General features: G+C 51.7%; 9 protein-coding genes across 9 annotated transcripts; 4 read left to right on the top strand and 5 right to left on the bottom strand.

Annotated features, from left to right (window-relative positions):
- Positions 1-980: 980 nt before the first annotated feature.
- J4E82_004201 (uncharacterized protein) lies at positions 981-3,870 on the bottom strand (the record flags this gene model as incomplete). Its single annotated transcript, XM_051730480.1, has 4 exons — positions 981-1,313; positions 1,366-3,217; positions 3,271-3,630; positions 3,866-3,870. 4 exons carry the CDS (start codon positions 3,868-3,870, stop codon positions 981-983), a joined length of 2,550 nt encoding a protein of 849 aa, XP_051589819.1.
- Positions 3,871-4,146: 276 nt separating this feature from the next.
- On the bottom strand, positions 4,147-5,260 carry J4E82_004200 (uncharacterized protein; the record flags this gene model as incomplete). The annotated part of the gene is made up of 4 exons (XM_051730479.1): positions 4,147-4,754; positions 4,802-4,880; positions 4,940-5,104; positions 5,156-5,260. 4 exons carry the CDS (start codon positions 5,258-5,260, stop codon positions 4,147-4,149), a joined length of 957 nt encoding a protein of 318 aa, XP_051589818.1.
- A 290-nt stretch (positions 5,261-5,550) lies between these two features.
- Positions 5,551-12,462, top strand: J4E82_004199 (uncharacterized protein; the record flags this gene model as incomplete). The annotated part of the gene is made up of 8 exons (XM_051730478.1): positions 5,551-5,557; positions 5,767-6,604; positions 6,684-7,322; positions 7,407-7,490; positions 7,546-9,460; positions 9,741-10,656; positions 10,739-11,984; positions 12,036-12,462. 8 exons carry the CDS (start codon positions 5,551-5,553, stop codon positions 12,460-12,462), a joined length of 6,072 nt encoding a protein of 2,023 aa, XP_051589817.1.
- Positions 12,463-13,603: 1,141 nt separating this feature from the next.
- On the bottom strand, positions 13,604-14,416 carry J4E82_004198 (uncharacterized protein; the record flags this gene model as incomplete). The annotated part of the gene is made up of 3 exons (XM_051730477.1): positions 13,604-14,144; positions 14,197-14,279; positions 14,336-14,416. The coding sequence occupies 3 exons, from the start codon at positions 14,414-14,416 to the stop codon at positions 13,604-13,606; spliced, it is 705 nt and encodes a 234-aa protein (XP_051589816.1).
- A 195-nt stretch (positions 14,417-14,611) lies between these two features.
- J4E82_004197 (uncharacterized protein) lies at positions 14,612-15,706 on the top strand (the record flags this gene model as incomplete). The annotated part of the gene is made up of 1 exon (XM_051730476.1): positions 14,612-15,706. The coding sequence occupies one exon, from the start codon at positions 14,612-14,614 to the stop codon at positions 15,704-15,706; it is 1,095 nt and encodes a 364-aa protein (XP_051589815.1).
- Positions 15,707-16,109: 403 nt separating this feature from the next.
- Positions 16,110-18,275, top strand: J4E82_004196 (uncharacterized protein; the record flags this gene model as incomplete). Its single annotated transcript, XM_051730475.1, has 1 exon — positions 16,110-18,275. One exon carries the CDS (start codon positions 16,110-16,112, stop codon positions 18,273-18,275), a length of 2,166 nt encoding a protein of 721 aa, XP_051589814.1.
- Positions 18,276-19,301: 1,026 nt separating this feature from the next.
- On the bottom strand, positions 19,302-21,091 carry CBS2 (Cytochrome B translational activator protein cbs2; the record flags this gene model as incomplete). The annotated part of the gene is made up of 5 exons (XM_051730474.1): positions 19,302-20,446; positions 20,496-20,633; positions 20,686-20,779; positions 20,842-20,898; positions 20,951-21,091. The coding sequence occupies 5 exons, from the start codon at positions 21,089-21,091 to the stop codon at positions 19,302-19,304; spliced, it is 1,575 nt and encodes a 524-aa protein (XP_051589813.1).
- A 1,144-nt stretch (positions 21,092-22,235) lies between these two features.
- On the top strand, positions 22,236-23,589 carry J4E82_004194 (uncharacterized protein; the record flags this gene model as incomplete). Its single annotated transcript, XM_051730473.1, has 2 exons — positions 22,236-23,487; positions 23,549-23,589. 2 exons carry the CDS (start codon positions 22,236-22,238, stop codon positions 23,587-23,589), a joined length of 1,293 nt encoding a protein of 430 aa, XP_051589812.1.
- Positions 23,590-24,781: 1,192 nt separating this feature from the next.
- On the bottom strand, positions 24,782-26,047 carry J4E82_004193 (uncharacterized protein; the record flags this gene model as incomplete). The annotated part of the gene is made up of 2 exons (XM_051730472.1): positions 24,782-25,500; positions 25,591-26,047. 2 exons carry the CDS (start codon positions 26,045-26,047, stop codon positions 24,782-24,784), a joined length of 1,176 nt encoding a protein of 391 aa, XP_051589811.1.
- Positions 26,048-27,694: the final 1,647 nt, after the last annotated feature.

Here is a 27,694-nt window from a genome sequence, read left to right as displayed (position 1 = left end):
GTGAAGCCATTCTGGTTCTCATCCTGCTTAAACGTGCCATTCCAGTGGATCCGCAAGGTCCACTCGTAAGCCAACTGATTGCACAAGCCCGCTCCATGTTCCAATGTAGTGGCAACATCATGTGACGGTTCATCCTTAAACCTAGCCAGTGGGCATCAACTCGCGCTAGGCCAACTGAAACATGAAATCTGTGTCTCTGCAAGTTACCTGCATTGAACATAATTGCACTAACCCCAAAGACAAGTTCCCCCACTGTTCCCCCATAAGCAAGCCACACCCCGACGAACGAAGAAGACCGGTTTAGAGTTTCAACTCAAAACCCCTACTGTACATCTCAGGCCATCACTTTCATGACTTGCCAATGATGCAAGCTCATGCCGTACATCCCTAAGCCACAGTATGTCGTGCATCTACCCCCGCCTAAACGCCACGCACCATTTCGTATCCACCTAATCGGAAGCAAGGCGGCCCAAGTACGACTCGGGAGAAGAAAAGGAAAGCAGCGGCGAGCTCCGAAGCAAACGCGTAACTGACTCCAATGCAGGGATCTGACATGATAAAGCAGTGTCTGCCTGCTGCGTTGTGAGACCAAGGGTACCGACGGGTGTCAGATGTGAGGTTATTGAAAAGCGGCCTGACAAGTGACTAACAGTTGTGCAGCAGTATGAGGAGACGAAGACATGTTGTGGAATGAGTGAGATTCCGGACGAGAACCGGAGATGTTGCTTTTCATGGGAGTGGGCAGGGATACGAGTAGAAGTGAGGCGAATGGTGTACAAACTTTGAGGTAAGGTTGAGTGCAAGTTTAACGGAGGTATCAGAAGACGACATTCCAGCGTGATATCCTTTCTCAATAATTATTCTATGTTCCCACAATAGATGCTGTCATTACAGTGGTTGCATAAGACATCTACAGGTAGTCTAGCTAATTCAATTCGATGGTCCGACGAGTAGTTCGTTGATGTTGAACCCTTGCCAGCCTAAATCGAACCCCGGTTCGCAGCAATAGCACGAGACATGACGCGAGCGAAACGGCCAGGTACATCCTGGTCTTGCTTCGCGGTCTCGATACCGGTGAGGATCTTCTTGATACCGACCCCGATTTCAGTGTTACCTGTCATCTCCTGTATCTCACTGATGGCACGCTGTTGATCGGAATCAGAGAAGGCACCGGATTCTTGCAGGACATTGGCGAGCTCTTTTTGTGTGTTCACGTTCGGGACTGCGATTTCGGCATCGAATCTGGCGAAGAGATCGAGCTGTGTGAGTACCGATCGTTCGGTTGTTGTCGCGAAAATAAGTAAGCGACGGTCCTAGGTCTGTTAGAGGATTTCATGGATGGTGTGATACAGGGATTCTGCATACCTTTGGTGGCTCCTTGCCAAGCAGGACCTTCAAAGCAGCCAGAACCGTGTTACTGAACCTGGGACCAATTGGTACCCAATCCAACAAAAGCTCAATTGAGTCAATGACGATAACGCTCAATGGACTCTTGTATGCATCTCGGAACACCTTGTCGAGCTGCCCAACCTTTTGCATTTCACTGTAGCCAATCATGTCTTCAGCTGAAATCAACTTGATGAACGGGTAGCCTGAATCAATGGCCATTTTGGCAGCCAAAGCTGTCTTTCCAGAACCTGGTGGTCCGTGTAGTGCAACAGAGAGTAGCGGCGATGATTCTGGTTTCCTGACTTGATTGATATACAGGCGTCCGTCCTCCAGTATATCGTTGATGAATGACGAGTAGTGGATGATACCGTGTCGTAGTCGCTTGCTGAGTTCCTCTTCAGCGACACCGAAAAGCGGTTTGACGTCATCAAGTGCCGTCATGAAATCTTGTCGCATAACTTTGATGTCTTCCACGTCTGCCTTAACAGTGGTGCCGTCTTTGATATGTCGATTGGAGGCGTATGATGTGGCAGCCCTGACCAAACCATTGATTTCAGCACCAGAAAAGTTCTTCGTCAGCTTAGCCAACTCTTCGACATCGACATCGGGCGCAAGAACGTCGTTCTTGCGCATCTTCGCAGTGTGAATCTTGAGGATCTGGGCTCGACCAGACTCATCAGGCAGGGAAATCTCCAGATGCACCTCGAGACGACCGGGACGCAAGAGGGCCTCATCGATCATGTCCATGCGGTTCGTCATACCAATGAGTAGGATGTTGTGCAGCTGATCGACACCATCGAGCTTGGATAGCAGCTGGTTGACAACACTGTCGCCTACGCCAGTACCGCTGCCCGCACCAGAACCTCTCTGCTTGCAGACAGCGTCAAGTTCGTCGAAGATGATGATATGAAGGCCACTCTCATCACCCTTCTCCTTTTGTTCTTTCTCTGCATCGGCGAACATTTTTCGAATGTTTTCTTCCGAAGCTCCGACGTACTTGTTTAGTACTTCAGGGCCGTTGATGACCTTGGGCTCCCGGGCGTTCAGCATCTTTCCAATTTGCCTAGCAATCAAAGTTTTACCAGTACCAGGGGGTCCATATAGAAGCATACCACGGACGTGATCGATACCCATTCTCTCGCGAATTCCTGGAGGCAGAATACGGGAGGCGAAAGCTCGTCGAAAAATGGCACCAAACTCTTTATCCAAGCCACCAATACCCATATCTTCGAACTTGAAACCTGGCTGGATGATGGAGTTTGCCGCTGCACGTCGCGCTGATGCTTTTAGTTTAATGTCTGTTCGAGCGTCCTTGAAGAAATCGACCTGAGTATGTCTGGTGAGGATTCCACGAGCACGCGGGTCTGTGAGGGAGGGCGCGTTCGTGTCGTCCTTCTCCATGGACAGATCCGCAAGTGTGACAGTTCGTATGGATAGCCTGAGTGGTATACTCTTGATATCCATCAAGAGTTGCTGGCCTGGCGCAAGGATCTGATTCTCGAAACTCTTCTTGAGCATGGTAGCGAGCTCGTCCTGGTCGTACGGCGTCTCGGTGGTCTTCCTCCCTGCAAATCCGACTTCGACATCAACTGCGCCCAGGTATGACTTTCCGCCGCTCTGAGCAAAGTGGTCGTAAGGTGCTGCCATGACAACCTCCTGAGGCCCAAGTGATATACTAGCCCATGTTCGTTGTGCATCCGTGAGACCAATCTCGCCCGGGTTGCATCCTTGTGTAGGTCGAGCAGAGAGGGCGAAGTTTCCGTTGACGAGGATGTAGACATCGGAGCCGTCGGGGTTTGGTGGGAAGTCTTGAGGCGAGACTGCAACACTTTGAGGTGTTAGCAGAAGCGTTGAAATGAGGTGGTTGTGGACTGTACGTACATGTTACCAAAGGCATAGGCATTGCCTCCTGGGCTCTTGATGGGCCGTAACTGTCTTGCAGGCCCGGCCCCTCCACCGCCTCCTGGTGGACCCCTTGCAGGCATACGCTGTCCACCCGGAGGTGGAGCACCATAGGCTTGTGGTTGTCGGTCATCGTAGCCGCCCATTCTTGTGTCTTGTCCGCGCGGAGGCCCTTGTGGTGGTTGCTGTTGCGGTGGTCGTCCGTAACCGTCGTTGCGTGGTGCTGGCCGAGGGGAGCTTCCAGGAAGGCCTGGGAGTCGGTCGCGGTTGAACATGTTTGGCAGTTGGAAGTCGCTATCGAACTCGAGAATGTAGGGAGTGATGTATGCCACGTATGGTCTTGGAAGAGGCAGAAGTAATGAGGCCTCACGGGGTCGCAAAGGTGTCTAGGCTGCAGTATGGGGAGAAGTTTGGTCCGCTCTCGCTGCAATAACTATCTGATGATATGTCCAGTCCAAATGCCGCCACTAAGCAAGCCAAAGCAGAAACAAGCGTGATACAACTTGACCGTCAGGGTCTGTGATGCCGCGTGGGGAGCTTCAGGAACGCGCTTGGACCAAGCCACAAGCCACACGTCATCCCCGCCGCTCCGCACCTGCCGCCACTGCCCAACGTCACGTCTGGAAGCTGCATGCTACTTGACCCAAGGGGTGGCCATACACACTGATTGCAATATCTCCACGATCCATGATGAAGATTCAGATTAATTATTGAACTGGTCCCTTCCTGTTCCTGGGCAACAACGTCTCTTGCGATGGAGGATGACGGGACGCTGCTAGTACCGTACCGCCGTAACGGCGAGCGCCCCGTTGATACTGACCACATCATCATACGAACAAAACCGATGTTTGCCGCTCAATAGCCTTTCCCAAGATGCACTACCTCGCCTCCGCCATACCACAAAGTACCTGTCCTGCAGTGCAGACCTGTTTCCTGTCCCACGTTGAACTCTCCACCGGTAGGTATCTTGCCTTCGTTGTGTTCGGGCCAATACTCTTTCTCGAGCCAAGCATTAATCTCTTCGATCTTATCGATCAAAGCTTTTGTCTTTTGAGCATCAGGCGAGCCAGTCCCGTCTTCAAAGTCCTTGGTATGGATAAAGCGGCCAATGGTGAGATGGCTTGAGGGCACAACGTACCGTGACTCAACTTGAAGGCCTGCATCACGGCACATGGAGAAGAGGTCCCGGCGGAGATGATGGTAAGTGAGTTTATCGTCCTCTGGTGTGCGACCCGAATGTAGGCCTTCGCTGGCTGCAGGTACAAAGCTCAATGCTATGGCTGAAGCGTCGTACCCGATGAGCGGTTTGATAAGGCGCGTGCGGTGGTCGTGGGTGAAGTTAGTTATGGCAGGTATCTTGTCTCGTACTCCATCTACTAGCTTCTGAATCTCCGGTGCCGTCTTCGAATGCGTTATTTCCAATGCCGTGATGTGGAGGTTGTCCCGTGGCATGAGCCAAAGATCTATTCGTGTTAGAATTAGACTTTAACAACAACGACATATTACGTACTAGGTGCCACCGTCAGCAGTTCCTGTTGCACTCGGTTGATCATATCCTTGACTTGCTGTGTCGGTCTTCCCCAAAAGACCTGTTCGTGTACAGAGTCAGTTTTCGTCTCATATCCGGCTCGTACATCGGGATTCTCACAAAGCAGTTGCGGGGATCTTTGTATCCAGGCTCGACAGTGGTATCATGGACTCTTAACAGTATTGGATCTATGTTGACGCCTTGGAAGTTGGCGTCGAGCATCTTCGCCTTTTGCTGCTGGTTCCTTGTGGTGCGATGCAGCTCATACTTTTCTTGGATTCGCGTCTGCAAAAACGTGCTCAGTAAGTGTGAATACAGAATACAGAAGCATCTTACCGGATCGTCTTCGCATGCCGCAATCAGTGCGTCGTAGGGATTGCTGAATGAGGAAGTTGAGACACCTGTGAGGTCCTCAAAAGTGTTGACCGCCTGATTAGACATGATATTCCTTCGTTAACAGTCGTGAGACAGGGAAAAACCAGATAATTTGTATGTTTCTTTTTGACCTTGCTGCAGAGGACGAGACAGGTACCATACCAAGGCCGCGGGAATACACGAGCTGCGACTTCGCTGCATGGAATGTCACCTTTCCCAACGTGGTAGCCTATCCGCCATGACTACACGTACTTCAAATGTTCTCGTACAAGTCTTCTGTACCTTCACTCGCTAAACTGCCTATCTGATTTGTAGCCATCCTTCCTAGGGCATATCGCTCAATGGCAAGAGACGGCATGCGGGGTATATGCCGTGGTGGAGGCTAACACGTGCTTTCGATCCACCAGCGCGGGACGCGTCGCGCTATGTACCTGCCATGTCCAGGGCTACTACATGCCACATGAAACTCGATGCACCCCACCCCGAATTGCATGCCGTGAGCATGCTCAGCAACCTCACTATTACATAGCCTTATTTCTTATCGTCTCCATGCTGAATTCCGCGTCTCGCAGAGAAGAACAAGAAGCGGCCTGACAACCCACGCAGGCGAAGCGTCATCATTCTACAATCTGAAGACGTCACACCAGAGAAGCCCACCAGAGGTCGAAAGACCAGGCATAGCAACTACGATGACGCACAGCCCACTACAGAAAATGTGTATGAGAAGCCCAAACGCAGCATTATACGCAGCGGCACGGCTAGATTGAAGCGCAGAAAGCTTTTTCCTGACAGCAAACCTAATGAGCATACTCAAGTTGCTAGCCCAAGGTCAAGCCCAACAGGGTCAAGTTTGCGCGAAAGCACGAGGACATCAGAGCAACTTGTAGACGCAAACGACCAGACACAAGATGCCGACGATGGACTACCTTCGCCTATAACTTCGAATGATCTCAGATTAGGGGATGATCTCGAGCTCGACACAGCATCTGGTGAGGATCTCCTGATGGAGGAAGCCGATACTGATCAAAGCAAAGGCAGCGGCACATCGAGCCTTCATCTTGGCGGACGCTCCATCAGAGCTCGGCCAAGGGTATCTTACGTTGAGCAGTTCCCCGATGACCCGTCGGATCTCACAGCTGAAGACGAATCCGAATCCGATGTTTACGTGTCCTCCGCAACGGATGAAGAGAGCGAAGCCGACATTGAGCTTGTCTCTTCCGAAGACGAAGACAAAGTATCAGCCATAAGCGACCCTGGGTCGCTAGACATCATGCTGGACGAAGAGAGCATCGCTGTTGAAGATGACAACCCCAAACCGAAACCACGCAGACAGCACAAGCCTGGCGAATCTACTCGAGCCGACAAGGGCATTGACCTAAGCCTTCCGCCGCTTTTCAAGCATTCAGGAATGTATGTCTGACATGACTACCAAAGCTGTGCAACTCGGTCTTTGCGAAGCCTTGAAAACTCTAGGAGAAAGACCTATCAGGGTTGCCACAATGTGTTCTGGCACAGAATCTCCTTTGCTTGCGCTTGATGAGATCTCGAAAGCCTTGGTGGCAACAGGACGTACTCCGATGCAAATTCAGCAAGAGTTCTCTGCCGAAATCGAAGTATTCAAGCAGGGCTACATAGAGAGAAACTTCGCCCCAAAACGGTTGTTCAGAGATGTCCGTGACTTCATTCGCGAGTCCGCCACCACGGCAGTGACAGCATATGGCGCAGAATTGGATATCCCCACAGATGTGGACATCCTTATTGCGGGCTCCGTCTACAAAGATCTTTCTAGGTTGAACACCAGGGGAAAGACATTGGATGATGGTGGCGAGTCAGGCGACACATTCCAGGGAATGTATGCATATACGGATCGCTTCCGCCCAAGCATAGTGTTGCTTGAGAACGTCAAGAACGAGAAGAAGACGTGGGATGACGTTATGCGCAGATTTGACAGAATCGGATACGAAGCCCAGTGGATTTATTGCGACACGAAAAACTACTACCTACCTCAAACGAGAGAGCGCATGTATATGATTGCGATCGAACGTACTCTTTTCGGCAAAGGTGTCAAGAGCGCGACAAGCCAGTGGAAAGACTTGATGCGAAATCTGGAGAGACAGTGCAGTAGTCCGTACGAAGCGTTCCTCCCAGAATCGCTGAAAGAGTCAAGCGGTTATAGCTTATTGAAGAATGAGCCAGATTAGGCTCTATGTAGATTACGAAACGATCACATTCGCTCCGAGAAGAGGCTGGGAATACTAAGCCCCATCAGCCGACGCAGCGATAACGGCACCGTTCTGTAAGTTCACGTAATCCTGCTGTCGTCAATGACACCCAAACTAACAGTTGTGCAGACCCCCTGATTTCGCCGACAGGAAGTCTTACATCTCGCAGTCCTCAAGAGTACACGATGCGATAGACATTGCTCATCTGGAAGCTGCAGCGAAAGGTTACGATTCTCTTTACAAGATGGCGTTGTGGGACGTCAGCCAGAACGTGGATCGGTTCAAAGCAGATTTGGGAATCGCGCCGTGTATTACCCCAGGTGGACAAGATTTTGCGAGCAACCGGCAACACGCCCTCAACGGTAGCCAGCTTTTGATGCTTCAGGGCATGCCTCTTGATAGGTTGCTGTTCGCCAACGAAACCCAAAAGGACTTGCAGAATCTTGCCGGCAATGCCATGTCCACGACGGTGATCGGGGCCTCTCTTATCTCTGCTCTCATTGTTGGATGCAAAGCCTTCCGCCCCTATCAGGCAAAGTCAGGTGGCAAAACATTATCTGCTCCACCTGACAGTAACATGATCACAGAGCCTAGCATGCTGAAGCGTACTTTCCTTCAGCCTAGCACTTACGAGGATCTCAACCTTGTCAAGCTCCAGCAAGAAGCCAAGTCGAGTGCGCGTATGTGTAATTGCGAAGGCAAACAGGCCATAAGCAAGTCCGCAATTCAGATCTGCTCAGCGTGCGGACACTTAGCCTGCTCATCATGCGCGGGTAACCCCAAGCACGTCTACAGGACAATCGTACCAACCAGTCACCGGATAACGCCACCCGACGAACTCATCAGGCGATGGAGGCAACTTATGCCTTCACGGTTGAAGTTCGACGTTTTTCCTGACATCAGTCATCTGGCTTCCAAGCTAGGCGCGAAGGACCCAATACTAGATGGGTATCTGGCTACTGTTTCGGAAGCGCAGCTGGGCTCTCAGTATTTCTGCATGGGCGGATTCTCCCGAGACTACAACCAGTGGAAGATCACCTACAGCTCGCACCAGGCTACAGTTGAGCTAGTGGTGGGTGACCATATACAGTGGTCCTTATTTGTCAAATGTCCAACACATCTTCCTGGCAACAGTACCTTGCGGAAATTCCTCAGTAATCCGATCGCGCAAGCTACCGTTGCAGATACACTTCTCAACGTTGAATGGAGAGTGCGCATACCCTCTACCAAGGATCTTGTCGTTGATGTGAGCGGCTCATTCGAGAAGATTAGCTCATGCAGGAGCAGACTTGGCCTCTCGGACTACAAAGAAGAAACCGTGCCAAAGAGAATCAAGATTAAAAGCGACAGTCTGACGGCCACTGTCGGCGATTATGAGCACCTACCACATTGCGGGACTGCTTTTACAAGTTTATACAAGCGATCAATGGCAGTGCACGACATGTACATGTTTCTAGATCCCGACCCCATTGGCTGGCCAGAGCACGACAGCTTCGTGTTCAGTCGCGACCATACCCGGAAACACTATGGTGAGAGCCGTAGTTCCCTTGCTCGCGTACATCCATCTTGGCGACCATGGCATATGGAGGACGGGCGTGTACACGCCATCACAACCACAGTTGTTGACGTTTGGGCTCCTGCTGCGATGACACTAGTACCAGCGGCTGTATCTTTGCACGCGGACTTTCTTGAGGAAGGACGTCTGGTTGACAGTGTTATGCCAGATTGCTCACAAACGCTTACCTGCTTAGACGTCTTTCTCCACGATGAACTCTCCGTCCAAACTTTCGCAGACTACTCGTGGGCATTGAAGAGTGCCAAAACGCTGCCGCAATGCCTATCCTGGCAAGTAGTGCACTTGGACTGGCAGAGCGAGTGCTCTTGCGCGCCAATCTATCCAGAGATACTTTGGAGCGTGGAAAACGGTGTAGCGACGGCACACGAGGATCGTCGAGCCGCTGCCACATTCGAACGTGCCATCAAGCAACGCCCTACCATAGTCCAACTAGAGGCTTCAAGTGATGCATCAGGAACACGAATTCGGGTGGGCGTCGATATCATGTCTTTGGTCCATCGTGCTCAAGGGAGACTTCCCGAGGCGGACTCTGCAACCACTTCCTGGAGGCTAGTCACGGACCACGCTGATTTACCTTCACAGCCATTCCCGAAATTCCGGTTGCAAAGCAATTCGAACGACCTTCGTGATGCTCTGTTTACGCTACCAGGGTGCCTACGCGGTGCACAGAAGTCTGTTACATGGATGGCAGAGCAAGAGATAGGAAGACCAATAACTATCTGTGAGACAGAAGAGTCTGTTTTTCCAGGTTTGGGTTGGAGAGCAGAAGCTCAGGTCAAGACAGAAGATCGTTCGGGGTGGTGTGTTGGCCGATCAACCTTCGTTCGGCAAGACTGTTGCAAGTATAGGACTAATCCAGAGTAAACTCCATCAGGTCACACCCGAGGAACTCATCAAGCGCAACCAGCCCTTGGCAGCTAAACAACCCCGACGTTTAGACTCTGCTGCAACATTAGTCGTTTGTCCTCCACATATTACTCATCAATGGAGCACAGAGCTCCAAGAATTCCTAGGTTCAGAGGAATTCGACAACTACAACGTCCTTATCATAGAGAACTACAGTCAGCTGAAGAGTCTTACCATCGAAGATTTCCTACAAAGCAGGATTGTCATCGTTTCTTGGACGCTATTCTCTGAGGAAGGTTACATTTCGGAACTGGCAAAATTCACGGCCTTGCCTGAGCCTCTCAAGACCAGTCGCCGTGCATTCAGTTGCTGGCTGGCTAAAGCAGTCAGCGAGATCCCAAGTCAGTTGGCAGTGTACCAGCGTCATGACTATAAGCATTTCAAACGGCTGACGGAGCAACTCCTGGACGAGCGGCTACTGAAGCCTGAATTCCAAGTGACACTACCTGTTAAGATTCTCCATGGTGCTGCGTATGAGTCGTTCAGCACTCAGCTGCCGTCAAGACCTTCAAAACGAGTCAAGACGAAAGCCAACTCTGAAGCAGATAGCTCGTCAAACTTGGCGCCACTGTTGCATCTCTTTCAGTTCAACCGGATCATCGTCGATGAGTACCATTACCTTAACGACAACAACAAGATTGGGAGTAACTTTGTGGCCACGAGTATCAAGAAGATAGCTGCACACAAACGCTGGTGCCTCTCGGGAACACCAGCCTTGGCCAACTTCTCTGATGTCAATCAATTGGCGTCCTTTCTTGGTGTGAAACTTGGTCGATATTTCTGTGGCGACGGCACTGTTCACGACTTCGGCGGAAAAGACATCGAGACTGGATCAGACAGATGTTGAGAGCTTCTTGTCGCAAACCGAAGTCATGTCACGACAGTGGCATGAAGGCAGGCATCAACGCGCACAAGAGTTTCTCGATAACTTCGTGAGACAGAATGAAGCCGAGCTCCGCCATATCCAATGCTCAGAAAAGCTCTTGTCGGTAGATCTAGATGTCGCTCACCACGCGCTCTATCTGGAGCTTTCGCAATACCTCATCTCCCAAAAGATGCAAATCAAGAAGCTCAACAAGAAGTCAGGCTCAGACAGGAGCAGCAGGTTGAATGACAGCCTAGAGGGCTCTGCAAGTGCTGAAGAAGCGCTGCTAAGGTGTGCGTTGATCTTTGAGACCGAAGAGGGCAGGTCAGCGCTCGAAGTCTTGATTGAGAAGCGCTCGCGTCAGCTCCGCAGCACTGAGAAAGAACTGTTGAGACTGCTATCTGAGTTCGAGGGCTCAATGGAACAGATTTCAAACACCGAATCGGGCATCAAGGAGCTGTATGGTCATTACAAGAAGGACGTCTCGCAATACAATTGGCTTGGAGATGATGAATCCAGCCAACGTGTTCGCGCGATGTTGAAAACAGCCCAGAAGACGCCAAGGAGAGATACTACTGCTCTTGAAGAGACATCGAAGGTTCAACGCGAGCGAATAATTAAACAACAGCTCTCGCAACTCCGCGACATTTCTCTTGAACTCGCGCATAGGACAAGATCGAAACGATTTGTCGTATCTATCCGCGATCATCTACAACTTGCAGCTCTTGACAAGATTCAGCCTCTTCGCTGCAGTTCTCCTAGTTGCAAAGGCACTGTCGACCTTCGACTGCTCTTCTCTATACCACACTGCGGACATACTGCATGCAAAGAGTGTCTTGAACTACGGACTGATGACGAGACCTGCGTTCATCCTGGCTGCAACTCTCATGCGAGCGAGGGTAACCTGATCCGAATGGCCGATCTTGGTTCGAACGAAGGTCAGGATACTGTGCAAGGCTTTGGCAACAAACTTGAGACCGTGGTTCAAATCAATCACCGAATGCCGGCTTCCGACCAGGGCATAGTCTTTGCGCCGAACGAAGAGATTATTAGCATTCTCGAAACTGTGTTTGATCATTACGACATTTCGTACCATTCGCCAGGTCGAGGTCGACACACTGCTTCAGCTAAGCCCATGGAGGAGTTTAAAACAAACAAAGATCCAAAGACAAGAAAGACGCTTATCATACTCAATCTTGGGAGTGAATCTGCAGCTGGCGTGTAGGTCCTCTTTGTTCCTATAGAAACTCTCCTCTTACTGACCATTCGCAGCAATCTTACAATCGCCAACCACGTCGTCTTTGTGTCACCCTTCCTAGCAAAGACACAATATGATTACGATTCCGCTATGGCACAGGCGATCGCCCGAAGTCGCCGTTATGGCCAGAAAAAGAAAGTGTACATTTACCATGTGGTTGCGCTACGAACGATTGATGTTGATATCCTTGAGCATCGCCTCAGACGGAGTGATGCCCTCACTGCTACTGATTCTACGGCCAAGTCATTAAAATCATTAACTACGAAGAAAGAAAAAACACGACTCGCCAGGAATAACAAGAGCGAGATCATGCTAATACCGCATACGTGGTTAGCTGACAAGGCCAAGCGAGAGATCCTGGGTATTGAGGAGTCACCGGATAGGCTCACCTCCCTGATCAACTTCTCTGAGACATTTGAGCAGGAAGACGACGAGTCCTAAGGCAGGCATACAGCAGGCTTGTCGACTGCGATTCACCTTTCAATTTCGTCATTAATCATTTCCGCATTCTGCTTTCATGTTATATACCTTATCGATGTCTTGGTCTCGTGTACGATTACTGTTTTCCGCATAGTCAAGGCGCAAAGTGTAGTTAGTATGATACCCGCAGTCGGGCACAATGCATCTTTGTGCATTACAATCACACTCGTACTGTCATCGTGATGTATTCGAGACAAGCACAATTGACGTTCCAGCACTACCAACTACCTAATCTGGCCTGTTGCATACGAACTAGATTAGTATCTCAGCCCCAGCCCACTCTGCTTAGCATAAGCACCACTACCAACCCCCACCAGGGCTCACCGGTAATTCCACCCATCATCATCACCATTACCAGCTCTCCGACCAGTTCAACACCACATACCCCTCTCGAACCACTGCCAAGCCAGGTCGGCTCCACATGCCGCACTCCGCTGAACGGTGAAGGAACGGTACAAAGGTACTTAAGCGCCCCGCGTTAACCGTGTTTCTAGTTAGCAGATGCCCGAATAGGATATTGCTTCTTTGAATGGATGATGGGTGTATTTGACCGATCAGGGCAATGCTGGGTTACAGCTTTCCATGGTTTTTGAAGAGAGTTACTTGGATGGGAAGGTTGGAGTGGGTAAAATTCGGAGGTGAACCAAGGGTTGCGAGATATGCAGCTATAGCGTGGTTCGGGGAGACGGCGCAGGCGACATGGATGGGTAGGGTGTGATTTCGTAGTTCATCTGTTTCATTGGTGGCACGGGAGGATACAGGGTGTATGCGTGTGTGTCGCATGTGCTATCGCATTTCTGGTTGTCAGTTCACAAGCTCGAGTCGCCCTAGGGTATTGCACTTGGCCAAGCTGAAGACTTAGAACTTTGATTCGCGCGTCCTCGCCTCTCCTCTCAGATAGTACAAAAGTGATGTGTCAAAAACCAAGTCCTTTTCCATCGCCAAACGCCTCGCCGAATGCTACATCAGTCTCGATGCCTGCTCCAATCTGAGTGCCTATGCACGGTTGGAGGAATTACGCATGCGCGCTTTAGCTTGCACGGTACGCTGTACGCAAACAATGCTCTCCTGTTGCACTGCATCTTGTCCATGCCCCGAACGCTTATATGACCCATCGGTAACTGGCGTATCGACCGGCTGTCTCAGATTTTCGGATAATCTTGACGACAGAGCCTCTCCTCAGGCCTAGGTACTTGGCGACCGGGTCGGTAGACTGGATTCTGGGCAGCTGTGTCTGCTTCAAACGGTATCGCTGGAGCAGTTGCTGCTTCTCCTCGTCGCTCAGCAGGACATGCTTGGGCACCAACTCGTGCTTTGTGATGTTGACGAGCAAATCTTGCTCAACAAAGACCTCTACACCGCCCTTGGGACCATCGGTGATGCTTGTCGCGCCCCGCAGGAGTCGAATGGCCATACCCGTCATGGGCTTTACGGTGACCATGATGCCGGAGTGGAAGGAACCGTTGACAAGATGGGACATGTAGTCGCGCAGTTGCTTCATTCCGACGTTCTCGTCTGCGTTGAACTCGATCCAGATGGTACCGATATTGGGCTGGGGGTTCGGGTTCTTCTTTGTCGGGGCGTCGGTGTACTTTGCGAGCATATCTTCGGAGGGCTGGCAGGAGAAGTTGAGGCGCGAGCGGCTGGTAAAAGGTCAGTACTGGGGCCTAGAGATGGGCATGATTTGGCGCATACTCAGGCTCGCCGTCCTCGCGCGCATATTTCCTGGCGAACTCTTCGAGCGACATGGTCATGTCGTCTTCGATAATCATGTAGCCCTTTGTGTACAGTCAGCGCGCAGTCCATGGTGTTCCAAAGCGCATGCGCAACCCACCCGGTCGTTCATCATCTCCTTGGTTGTCCGCCAGACCCTCCACAGGCGGATAAGAGACGCGCCGTACTTTTCGCCTTCCATGTTTGCCGTCGCTAACGTTGATTGTGGAGTAAGGGTGTAGGGTTGGGGTGTCGGCGCAACAGGTGAGTGAAGTCGGTCGCGTCAAAGAAATCTCCAGAAGTCCCAAAGGGCAGGCCGGGCGTCGGCTTGGCATGCAGCGCTAGCGCGGAACCTGGAGCTGGACCCCCACCAATTCCGCCCATCTCGAACCTGAACATGGCCTCTTCAAACGAAATCCCCAACCTACGAACACTTCTCGGACAAGGCCGTGGCGGATCATCACGAGGCAGAGGACATGGAAGAGGCGGTCTTGGTACTTCTAGCGAGGGACGGGCACAAGTTCTCGACAATGCCGTCAAGGCTACGGATCAAGATGCGGCGGGGAGCAGGGTGAGCTGTGTAGAGCTTGGCTATCTTCACGACCCGTATGCGAAGCTGTTTGCGACACAGCAGACGACAAGGAAACTGCCATTGCTCAACCGGGGCACTTATGTTCGCACCTCGGCCATCGACCTCTTAGTCGCCAAGTTCCTCACTACCCACCCGTCGTCGGCGAAGCAGATCATCTCCCTCGGTGCTGGCACTGACACGCGATTCTTCCGCCTTCTCGATCTATACCCTCAGGCGCGCCTCGTGTACCATGAGATCGACTTTCCTACCAACACACAAGCCAAGATAGCCGCCATACAGAGGCAACCGCTACTGCATCGGAAGCTCTTACACATGCCGTCAACTTTGGACTCGTACTATTCGGATACCTACAACATTCATGCGCTTGATTTACGGTCTCTGGCGAGTTCGTCAGAAGAGGCGCCCCTACCTCAGATACCAAACTTAGACCCGAGCATACCTACATTGATCTTGTCCGAAATGTGCCTGGTTTACCTGCAGCCTTCGACAGTAAAATCGATAGTGTCATCATTATTGACGCATTACCTACATCCTGCAATGCCCGCCTCTCTCATACTCTACGAGCCTATTCTACCCCAAGATGCCTTTGGTCGGACCATGATCTCGAACCTCCAAAGCCGAAACATCCACCTGCACACATTGACGGCGTATCCCGAGTTGGGCGACCAACGCGCACGCTTGCAGGGCTATGGCTTGACAGACGGAGCCAAGGTCGCAGATACTAACACTATCTGGCGAAGATGGATTAGCGATGAGGAGAAGGAGCGCATCGCTGGTTTGGAATTCCTAGACGAGCTGGAGGAACTGGAAATGTTACTCCGGCATTACTGCGTCGCATGGGGCTGGAGAGACGGCGAAAGCGATGTCTTTTCGAAGGCTTGGGCGGATGTAAGGGAGTAGGGATTGGTAGATCTTCACTTGAGATGCAGCCATGAGCATATTGATAATCACCCTGTCTCTGAGAACGAACAAGGAACCTATGTCTGCGGCACACTCGAGAGTTGTGACATGACCTGTGTAAAGTGAAAGCCACGTGCCTGCGCGCCGAATGCACCTCACACGCTAGGCCCAAGGCGGCTTTGTCCGGGCGGCGCCTTGAACCCCAGACACGATGCTTGCGACAACAAGAACAACGTTTATTTACCCACCACTCGCCCGAACTCGACACCACTGCTGGAAGGAGCAGAAATCACTCGACGATACACAATGGCATAGTTATTGCCTCAGCGTACCGACAACGATTGCACACGCCCCCAACCCAATCTCTCCATAACAAACAAAACAACACGGAGTCGCTGCCACCATGGCAGTGCGCAACACCACACAGCCGTCCTTCAACTTCCTCACTGGCGAGGAAGAGGACCCAACGCCTGCGCCTGCCACCGCCAAACGAGAACCTCTCCGTGAAACGTTCCGAACCACATTGCGAGCCTCGCAGAATGCGCCGCACACGGTTGTCCCCTCGGACCCCATCAATGAGGATCTCCGCGCCCAGCTCAATACCCTGCGATATGAGCTCGAAACAGCGAAACAGGAGAAGGAGATGATGAAGTTGGAACATGCGCAAGAACTCCGCGATGCCCAAAACCGCGCCGATGCCGACTTTCGTAAAGCGCAGCAGGTCGAGGCATCCAACACTCTTACCGCGAAGAAATACGATGCGCTGACCAAGGAAATGGCTGAGGTACAAACACGGGCTGCCAACGAGCGACAGGCGCTGGAAAGGCGATTGCGCGAGTGTCAAGAAAGAGCTCAGTCGCTACAAGAAGAATACGATGAGGTTAAAGAGGAGTTGTCGACATCGCAGCGGCAGAATGAGCACCAATACAACACGCTACAAACCGAACATAAGGCGCTCAAGGAAAGTGTCGAGGAGGTGCAGGCAGATCTACAAGCCAAGGTCAACGCTTTGCAGACGGCACAGAAGAAGCTCGCGCAGAAGGAGGAGGAAGTCGGTCAGATGGAGGCCGAGGTGTTGCGCCTCAAGGCAATTACGGGAGATGCTGAGACACTGGCAGTCATCAAAAGAGAGCTTTCTGACCAGGTCGCACACATCAAGAAACTCGAGACCTTGACGAGGGAGCAGAATACCGAGCTTAAGCAGTATCGGAAACAACACAAGGCGATTGAGGTAGTCGAGGAGGAGAAGAGGTCGCTACAGGCGAAACTGCGCACGATGGATGACTTGGAACGGCAACTGGGAGAGGCCGAGCTGAGAAAGCAGGTTCTAGAAGAAGAGCGCCATTCGTGGACGTCGTACCTCGAGGCAGAAGCAGAGATACACGGCGAAGTGCTCTTTGAAACACCTCAAGACCTCGCACGAGCTTTCATCCAAGAGCGCATAGAAAGGACCGATCTCATCAACAAACTGGGCGAGATCAAGCCCGAGCTCATTGTCAAAGAGGCCAACATACAAGCACTCGAAGAGGAGAAGGCCAAATTACAGGCTGATATTCAGCAACTCAAGGCAGCTGGAAACACTGCCGCAGGGAATGGTGCCGACGCAAAGGTACGGGCCAGGCTTGAACGACAGAAAGCGTTAGCAACTAAAGAAGTCGACTTCTTACGTGCCCAAGTCAAAGCTTTTGACGATGAGGAGCGCGAGATGCAGCCTGACACATTCGACGCTGCAAAGTCTGAACGGATAAAGGAGCTCGAGGATCTCGTCGACCAATATCGCAAAGAGGTTGATACTTTACAAAAAGAGTTCAACAGTTTAGAGAAGCCTGTTGCTGCCGCAATAGGCCAAAAGCGTGCTCTTGATACGGATGAGAACGAGGAACGCGTAGGCGAGCTGCGCCGAAAGAACCGCCAGTTACAAGATGACCTCAGCGCGCTGCAGAAAAAGATGAAGCTCGTCGAGGCCGAATACAAAGCTCAGCACTCACAGCTTAAGAAGCTAAAGGAGTCTTCTCGAACACGAGTCTTAGAGCTAAAATCCAACCCTACCGCCGACGCGGAAGCCCTCAAACTAAGCACCGTACGCAACCTCCGCGAAGCCAACGCTCAGCTCCTTGACCAGCTCGAGAACCAAAAGACACCACCATCCACGGTCCCACTGGCCACGCTCGATGCGGCTAGGGACGAGCTCGAAGAACTGAAAGCCCAACTCGCTTCTTCGTCCAAGAAGATTGTACGTCTAAAACAAATTTGGACAGCGAAATCCCTCGAGTTCAGGGAAGCTGTTGCATCCATTCTGGGCTGGAAGCTGGACTTTATGCCTAACGGACGGGTCAAGGTCACCAGTATGTTTAAGCCTGCCGATGAGGAAGGGGAGAACAGCATAGTGTTTGATGGTGAGAACGGGACGATGAAGGTCTCTGGTGGAGAGCAAAGTGAGTTTGCAGGCGAGATACGCGATCAGATTGTGTATTGGGTCGAGGGGAGGAAGGAGATACCATGTTTCCTTAGCGCGCTGACATTGGAATTTTGGGAGAGGGGCCCGGGTGGGCAGACGATGCATGGCTAGCTAAGAAGAGTTGTGGTATGTAATGAATCTGGTGGATCCGGATGTAATGAACAATTTTTGCAGCAACGGATAGCTGATTAGCAGGATGAAGAGCTTTTAAAAACAGAATTGATCCGTCCGTGTCCAGTCCATATTTCTTCCCAAGATCAAACCATGCCCAACCTCCGCATCTCCCTCTCAAACTCCTCGTTCACCACTAGCCTTCGTCTCCATTCCTCCGTCTCTCTTGCCCTCTGCACATCCCTCCTATCGATTTTCTTCCACCACCAAAACCAGCCCATAACCCAACACCACGCAAACGCCGCAATGACAACGAAGTCATAACACAGTAGTGATATAGTCGCAGGTTGAATCCACAAAGGGTGTCTCGGTGTGCTGTGAGTGGATATTTCGATATCGGGAAGGCAAGTCGGCTCTGTTGTGGTTGTGGATGGCGTAGGTGAGGAAATTGAAGTAGGTAGAGGTGTTTGGTATAGTCCTACGATGGTTGTCGGAATACGTTGCATCGTGGCGGTAAGCATTCTTGGTGAAACTGGCGAAGTTGTAGTGGTTGGTAAACGAGTAAGGCATTCAAACGCGGGTAGAGTGAGCGTGGAGGTGTAGGTGACGGTGATGTCCTGGGCGAGCACCAATGTGGCCCTGGTGTAGTTGGCAAAGAGTTGGAGCGTGACAATAGTGCGCATGACCTTAATGATGTAATATCTTCCCCACATCATGTCGAGCTGCGTCTGTTTCGCCGTGGTGTATGGTACTGGTAATGACTGGGGATGTGTATAGAGCAGTGAGAGAATCATAAAAAGACAAAGAAGAGAGGGAATAGCATCGTGTTGGAATTGATATCCAATAGACAAGAAGAAACTTACAAATGGACATGAAACGATGGTGAGTATGAATTGGGGTAGAGGCAAACATGCTATTGTCGTTTAGCAGTGGAAAGAAGCCTATCATATGTACATGGAATTTCCCCTTCACCTCCAACGCCAAAACCCCGCTACAGCGCATATATTTTCATTATATTGTTCGTCATCATTGTGCCTTGTCCCACGGCAGGGCGAACGTAGATACCCAATCTTCAACCTCCTTCTTGAGCTCGATGATCTCGGTGATGTCCTCACCCTCGCCAACGTACTCCTTGAATGCAGCCACGCTAGTGGGGTTCTTGCGACCAGTGTCTTCGGCCTTCTTCTTAGCATCCTTGTCCAACTTTTGGGTGATACCAACTGCGCGGTGCACGACGTCGGCCACACGCTTGAAGTCTTCGGTCTGGAAGCCACGAGTTGTCATGGCGGGAGTTCCAAGACGAATACCACCGGGCTTCATGGCAGACTTGTCGCCAGGAACAGTGTTCTTGTTCGATGCGACGCCGACGAGCTCCAGAACACGCTCGACTCGTGCGCCGTCCACGCCGCGGTCCTTGAGGTCGACAAGGACAAGATGGTTGTCAGTGCCGCCTGAAACAATGTTGTAGCCGAGACCGCCGTTCTCCTTGGAGTCACCAAGACGCTGAGCAAGAGCCTTGGCGTTGTCCAAAACCTGTTGCTGGTAGTCCTTGAACTCTTTGGTTGAGGCTTGCTGCAGGGCTACAGCCAAAGCAGTGATGGTGTGGTTGTGAGGTCCTCCCTGGTGGCCTGGGAACACAGATGCGTTGATTGGGCCTTCCAAATCATACATCTCCTTGTTGCCCTTCTTGTCGACCTTCCGTACACCCTTGCGGTAGAAGATCATGGCACCTCGCGGGCCTCTAAGCGACTTGTGTGTTGTAGTTGTGACGATATCGGAGTGGGGGAATGGAGAGGGGATGACGCCGGCGGCAACCAGACCTGAGATGTGAGCCATATCAGAGAGAAGGTACGCGCCAACGTCGTCTGCCAGCTTTCGCATGCGCTCGTACTCGATCAACCGACTGTATGCCGATGTACCTGCAACGATGACCTTGGGCCTGTACAGATGTGCCAATTCCGACATCTTTGCGTAGTCAATGATACCAGTCTTCTCATCGAGCCTGTATGGGAGGGTTTCGTAGTATTTGGATACGGCGGAGATCTTCTTGGTAGGTGTTTGGTAGCCGTGCGACAGGTGGCCGCCATGGGGAAGGTCGAGACTGAGGATGCGGTCGTGGGTGTTGAGAACGGCGGAGTAGGCGTAGAGATTTGCGGGCGATCCGGAGAGGGCTAGAGTTGTGTTAGAGGGCGATGGTAGCATTTTTGTCGACTGACTCACGCTGGACGTTGACACCCCACTCCTCCGGGCTCAAACCGAATGCCTTGAGCGCTCTCTGTTGGCATAGACGCTCGGCCTCGTCAATGTGCTCGTTTCCTCCATAGTATCGCGCGCCCGGGTATCCTTCCGAGTACTTGTCTATCGTGCCATGTCAGCTTAGAATTGTGGTGTGAGAATGCGCAGAACGCACTTTGCATAACACTGCCGAGCGCATCGAGCACAGCTTGTGATGTGAAGTTTTCAGAAGGAATCAGGTTTATGAAGTGCTTCTGGCGGTTCTTCTCCTGTAATAAAAGTATCGTGAGCTTCGTCTTCGCATGTACAGCTTCAATATGTGGCAACGAACCCTGTTGATGATCTGGTAGACGGTAGGATCGGCCTGCTCAAGATCCTGGGAGAGAATCTAGGACTTGTTAGCATTGCCAGTCGTGAATTTCTGTCATGGCGAGGCATACCTTCTGCTGTGCATCCATACTCGTCGCATAGCCCCGCCATTGTTGCCTCTGTATTCTTGCATGGTTGGTGGCAATTGAAGCTGTGGAGCGGGAAGTGAGCTGGCGCAAAGGCGCTCTGCAGGCTGCTCTGAGGTTCGCCATAGTCTCTCAGTCTGGTAGGCAGGGCAGAAGCGTGGCGCGACCTTATAAACGTACTTGATACCAGCCGGACTCGTAGTCTCAATGAGGCAACGAAACGATGCGCCCGCTTAATCACGGAGCTACGGCGGCATTGCAGGGGTCATGGCCTCGGTGCCGATTCTCCGTTCTCCGGCGGTAAAATATGAACGCTTCCGTCGCGCGTCCTCTCTTCTTTTCTTCACGTAACTAAACCCGAGATGATATGAATGCTTTCAACTCAGCTGCATCCTCACTTGGCTGGCGCAAGCTGGCCGATGTGGGAGCTGTTGACACGCCCCGGCACCCACCACCTAGGGGGACGAAAAAATCTATGATCGGCTACGTTGCGTAGGAAGCATCTGTTGATGTTTCTGTCCTCTGTCCAGCGTCGCATTGGCATGGAACACGAAATGTTAGTGTCTCTACTTCAATGCCGCTGTCGGAGTCCGTCGTCATGTATGTAGCATTCCAATGTAGTTGTCAGTGTCAGAAACCATTCTCGTCGCTCTGTGTGAAGGGCGTTCTATAACGTCATAGCTACATCCCAGCATGATGATAATTGACAATATCTTTGTGCATCCGGAACGAACAGGCGAACGATGCCACCACAACGAGTCGAAGGCACTATACACAAGCTTGCGACATAGATCCGGAATGGCACGGCTGCATCCACACACCCCAGGTACTGCGACTCCGTCCCAGACAATGTGTCCATCACGATAAGAGCACGACACAGGGCCACCTGAAGCCTCTTTGGAACTTGGGTTGCAACCAGATCATCAGAAGCTCTCGGAGCTTGCGATCCTAGGTCTCGTCTACGGGATGTTGGTGACAGTCTACAAGCGGCTGGACCTTTCGTAGCCATGGAAATTCACGAGCTTTGAGATGAAGCACACTGTCGCTCCTCCTCCTTCAACTAGCTGCCAAGGCTACTAGTGATAACCTCTGGAGCATTGAACCAGGAAAGCGCGCGTCGCAATGGCCGTCACTTCCTTGAACGCGCCTCTCTATTTATCGACCCCGCGTCTACTCACCTACACCATATCCTGACTGCAACCTCTGCCTCTACACGCATGCACTCACTACACCGCCATCAACTGATTGTTCGCATACAAAAAACTCCGTCATGGCACCCAAACCCAAGACATCGAACCCACCTCCTCCAGCGTCATCACCTCCGGCATCACCTCATAGTCGCGATACCAGCCCGGAACTAGGCAGCCCTTCCAGGATAACGCAATACAACCAAAAGACGGGCCGTCCTGTTCGTAAGAGCGCGGGCAAGATCAAGAAGGTTGCGGGTTACGTCGACTTTGAGGACGCCGAGTTTGACGCCTTGACCGACAGCGAGTTGAGTGAGCTGAGTGAGCTGGACGACGAAGACGACATGGATCCACTCAGTCTATCGGGCAAGAAGAAGAAGAAGAAGAAGAACAAGAAGGGCGCACTGAAGCGTAAACGCAGTCCCTCGCCTCCATCCCCTCACTTAGAGCCTGTCATCAACAACCAAGAGCTTGATGACCTGACCGACAACGAAGAAGGCGGCGCCTTTCATCGAAATGACCCTAAGAAGCCACCAATGACCTTGCAGTTCAACGTTCCGCTAGGTTTTCACGGTCCACTCTTCGTTAAGCTCGATAGCACCCTCCTACACATCAACCAGCAAGGCAAATTGCATGAGATGCAGCCAGGCAAGTCGAAGAAGCTCTGTACTGTGAGCCCAGAGCAGGTGGGAACAACTGCAGTGCGTCCCAAAGGCTTCACCGATCTACCAGGCGAGCTCCGAAACACTATATATCGCCATCTTTTCGCCCGCAAGGACAAAGATTCAAGGCTTAGAATTCCCTTGAGAAGCATTGATCCCAAGAACAGCCTGACCAAGTCTGCTCAGTTTCTCAGAAGCTGTAAGCTAGTGCACAACGAAGCCTGTTCCATCCTTTATGGTGAGAACACGTTCTCTTTCCATCGTCATTACGATACACGTGGACCGTACTGGGAGCCGGTACCCAAAGAGATTGGTTATCAGGATGTTTTGCATTTCTTAAGAACAATCGGACCCGAGAACATCCAATACTTGCGCGATGTCGACTTCGTCTTCGATGATGCACGCCCCAAAGATACACCCTACGTCACCTCCAACGAGCAGCGTCGCTATCTGAACGATGACTACCTGATGAACTGTCTGCGAATTCTCCGTGACGCCAAGCTCCGTAAGATCTCGATGTATTTCGGTGGGCGTCGACAACTGGGCCGCACCGATGTCAGGTTCCTAGGCTACTTGGAGCAGGTCAAGGCAGACGAGGTGTCGCGGAAAAGCGAGAAGTACTACCACAGCGCTGACAGATACATGAGCCACGTCGCTTGGAACCATCTGAAGGGTAAGTGTCACTGTACGGACTGCATGTGAGATACAAGCTGACTTTGAACCCCAACATTTAGACATGATGACACGCAAAAAGAAGCTTTACGAGAACGAGTAGCTCAGCGCTCACAGCTGTCTTGGTCCAATTCACGGTAGACTGTCATCGTGTGTACCTTCTGATACAGTTTTGTTAGGGACAACGGCTATTAAGTTCTCTCACCTTCCACCACCGGCACGTTACCGGTGCTTATCCCTCAGACCAGAATGTTACGACATACATCATACAGATCTAGCGTTCATCCACACCTGTCTCGACGGGCAAGCCATACGGAGACTAGGCGTTAAGGACCATCATTTATGCTGAAGGCTGATCTTGTACAATTCACACCCAGGTTCATGTTTATTAACCGTTAGCGGGTGACATTGTCAACCGTTGTATTGGCTTTTATGGTAGTTCCACTCCATGCAGCATACCACACCAATGTATTTCTCCCAACATAAGAGTCTTAGAGATAGATGAAAATTGTTCCCAACAACTATAGTGATTGGTCCGACCCCTCAGTGACATTGTTCTATATTACCACCAATGGAATGCTTCTAGGCCACCAATATTGCCCAACGGCTAAAATGGTATGGCCCTAGCCCCCACCCCACCAGCTATCGCTCAGCCAGCGGCGCAACGTGTGAACCATGGAACACGGAATGTACCTTGCATATGCATAAGCGAGCCGTGCGAACGACTTTTCCCTGGTACGCGAACTGAACTGGTAGCTGCAGGGCAAAATGCATCCTGGAAAGTAGGAGCGGGAATAATTTCTACGTGAAACATTGCTGCACGTAGCCGCTGCCAGGTTTTCTTGTGTATGCAGACAATATACCTTGGATGCCGCATTTGCATATGTCCCGTTACCAGGCATCGGGAACGCGATCTGGACAGGCAGGTGGTCAAATACCAGAAGGGATGTTGATTCCTATTTAGCCTCTGTGTACTATTTGAGCAAGTCCGCGTTCGAGATTCATAAGACTGGTGTGATATAGCCGGTTAACCCGATGAGCTTCCCAGCCGGCGTGATGCAGTGGGGATACGCGATGCACGTTGAAATGGTCGGTGCGGCGAATACGTCAGCGATCATATACGGAGATTTTGCGAACTTGCTAATGAGCGATGGGTGAGGCGCGCTGTGGACGCGTTGCGCCTGTAGCTTGCGTGTTTTTGTTCATTCATTCATCGATTCGTCTAGACATCGTCATCGTTCGGCCCGAGGAGCAGTCGGGTCAGACGCGCTGTTGTGCCATGACCCTTGGCCAACTTATGCCGTTTTCCCTTTTCGCTTCTTGAACTCTTCTATCCAACCAGCAGCCTTGTCTTTTGGCACCACGCTTATCGTCACCAATCCGTCGACGATCTCCGGCTTCCCGCTTCCCAGTACCTTGCCTAGGCTCATCTTTTTTCCAACTTTGATCAAACCACCCGCTGCGGTCTCCATGTATGATTCGACATTGTCGATTGTGTACTCGTGTTGCTCATCCCATGGAAGTGGGAAGATATAGTCGAGATGTTCATCTAGCTTCTCCTTCTCAGAGAACGCCTTGATAAAATCCGATTGCGAGTGCATTGGGTAAAGCAGAATAACCGGTACTGTGAGTGTTGAAGAGGGGTCCAAGCTGTTTTCCAGCTTGACCGTGGCGTCTTCCAGATCTGGGGGCTTCTCCGTGCTCCGCGTCAAGATATTCCGGCTTCGCAATGCAAGTTTCATTGTTGCTCGCTCTGATGCAGCCTTCTCCTCTCGTTCGCGGCGTGCCTTTTCGACGGAATCTATGTACTGCTTTCGAGCATCAATCTTGGTTTTGAGGGCCTTGAGAGGGGCGTTGGAAGCATCTAGAGCTAATCCTCGGTCGCAGGCCCAGGCTGCTTCCTTCAACTTGTCTAGTGCAAGACCAGCAGTGCCTGATCTGTAGAAAGCCTTGATGTTGGCGGGATTGATCTTGAGTGTCGCTATGCAGTCCTGAATGCAGGAGCGGTAGTTCTCTGCTGCATGTTAGCATTCTGCAGTCGAATTGGTGTTGTGAAGAGGCCGCCATGCATGTTTGTAGATCGTGCCTTCGTTCCCGTACTCACTCTTCTCGAGATTGCATAACGCGCGGTTGACATAGACGGCCTCGCCAATCACTCTTTCCTTCTCTGCTTCCTCCTTTTCATCGAGCTCGACAGGGATGACATCTGGTCCTTCTGCATCGGGGTCCGGGTTGGTTTGTGGGCCTTTGAGCGCTGCTATCGCCTTGTCGTAGAACTCTTTCGCGTCTGTCCACTGCTTCGCCCGTGCGCATTCGTTGCCTTGTTGTCGGAAGTTTTCAGCAATTTCGGCACGGGTTCCTTCGTACGCCATGGCTTTCAACGCCTCCAGCGCCATGTTCTCACCTCCCTCGCCGTCTGTTTCATCTAAACTTGTCATGAAAATTGGCATGCGGTTCATCTCTTTCATCAAGTCGTCCACACTCTGCGACTTGACCTCTGCCATCGCTGGCGGCAGTTCGGCGGACACCGCCTGTGGTCCATTCTGATCTGATTGCGCCATGTTTGCCTGTTTCGATCCGTCTATATGCGCTGTCTGCAATTTCACGATATGCTTGTTATGACTGTATGGTCGAATTTTCGGTGATGGTCGCTTAGTCAGGCGTGGGCGGGGCTGTCGAACCCTGACCCACGGATTCGGCCATCACTGGCTGCCTGCGACCTGAGCAGGTGAACCACTGAGAACACGGCAGCCCAGCAAAGCCAGGAGGGATGGCGCAGACAACGAGAGGGGCACGCTAAAGTGAGATGGGCCGGCACCGGCGCTTCCGCGTCATGCTATACTGTCTAAGCTTTCCGTCGACGCCGAAAGTTCAGGGAGCGGTAGCCGATTACGACGCAAATCTCCTATTTGCTTTTCTGAGACGACAACACCTCAATAGCGCCGAGCAATACCGAAACAACACCTGATGTGGCATACAATCGTCGGCTGTTGGATCGTGAGCTGCTATGTCGCGCATCAGTGGGCATCATGGAATGTTCTGCTGATTGCCAGACCCTCGTGTAGCGTCCTGCAGCTGTCCGCACATCAGGTCCACTCTCCGCTGGTGGACCACATTGCCCTTGTGATTCTCGCAGCCTGCATACCGAATCGATACTTTGCCCGATGGGATTCACGAATAATGGATCCCCAGTATCTCCACCACCCGGCAAGTCTGTTTATTACGAGGCGCTCAACAGGACGTCACTTCATCACGTCTCCAACGCGCTTCCGAACTGTATCTATCCCGTCTGTGGGGGATAACTCAATCAACAAGCTCAACCTGGTCAAACGTCATGGTAGGTGCCGACTCCGCTCTTCATTTTGTTGGGGTAGCTGGACGGCCTCGATGATGCTGGGATCCTCAACTTTCACATGTACCGATATCTCCGCCTAGATCCCTTGGCGGGTCATGACTGATAACCATCACGTCTCTGCTCTGGCATTGTGATCAGACAACCTTGCAAAAAAAGAATGATGAGGCTGGAGTCATTTGGCATTTCCAGTTTGGAGAATTGCGTCGTCGATCTGGACTCGAGTTCGGCTCCTTTGCACCGCCAAGAGTGCACGGATAAATCCTTTCGTCTCGAAGTAGGAAATCCTCTTCTCACACCTGACTCGGCAGTACAGGATCAGGCTGCTCATTCATGCAATTGCCTACCTTTTTGGTAGTCTACATATGTCTCCTTTTTGAGACACCTCGGAGACACTACAGAGACACCAAAATTGTCAGGCCGAAACAGGATCAAAGTATGAAGATCAAAGTTCTAATTGCAGGCTACAGCACAACGGCACCGCACCGGCGCACCCGATCGTTGGGCGCCATCGCGAGCTTGATAGCTCGGACCGGGACATGATCGTGCCACTTTGTCCAATGCTTTCCTCGGTGGGCCAAGTGTGCGGCGTGGTCAAGAGGCTGAAACTCCCAGTCACGGCTCATCATCAACGCCAAAGGTAGTCCAGAGTTACTGATAGGGCGAGGCTTTTGTGGACCTTTGGACGGCGACAATAATCATCATGCAAATTACCGTGGCCGCGACGTCTGTTTGAAGCCAGCTGCCCCCAAGGATATGGTAAGAACTTGCGCCTCACATCTACTAATGCTGCTGAGGCGTATCATCACACCCCCTTCATCAACGCCGTTACCACCCGCATTCGTTACCACCTGCC

This window comes from Alternaria postmessia, assembly GCF_024291825.1.
Source record: "Alternaria postmessia strain BMP 2775 chromosome Unknown scaffold_19, whole genome shotgun sequence".
In the NCBI taxonomy this organism is placed as follows: domain Eukaryota; kingdom Fungi; phylum Ascomycota; class Dothideomycetes; order Pleosporales; family Pleosporaceae; genus Alternaria; species Alternaria postmessia.
The sequence above is the reverse complement of the archived record's forward strand: the minus strand, read 5'-3'. Positions and strand labels throughout refer to the sequence as shown.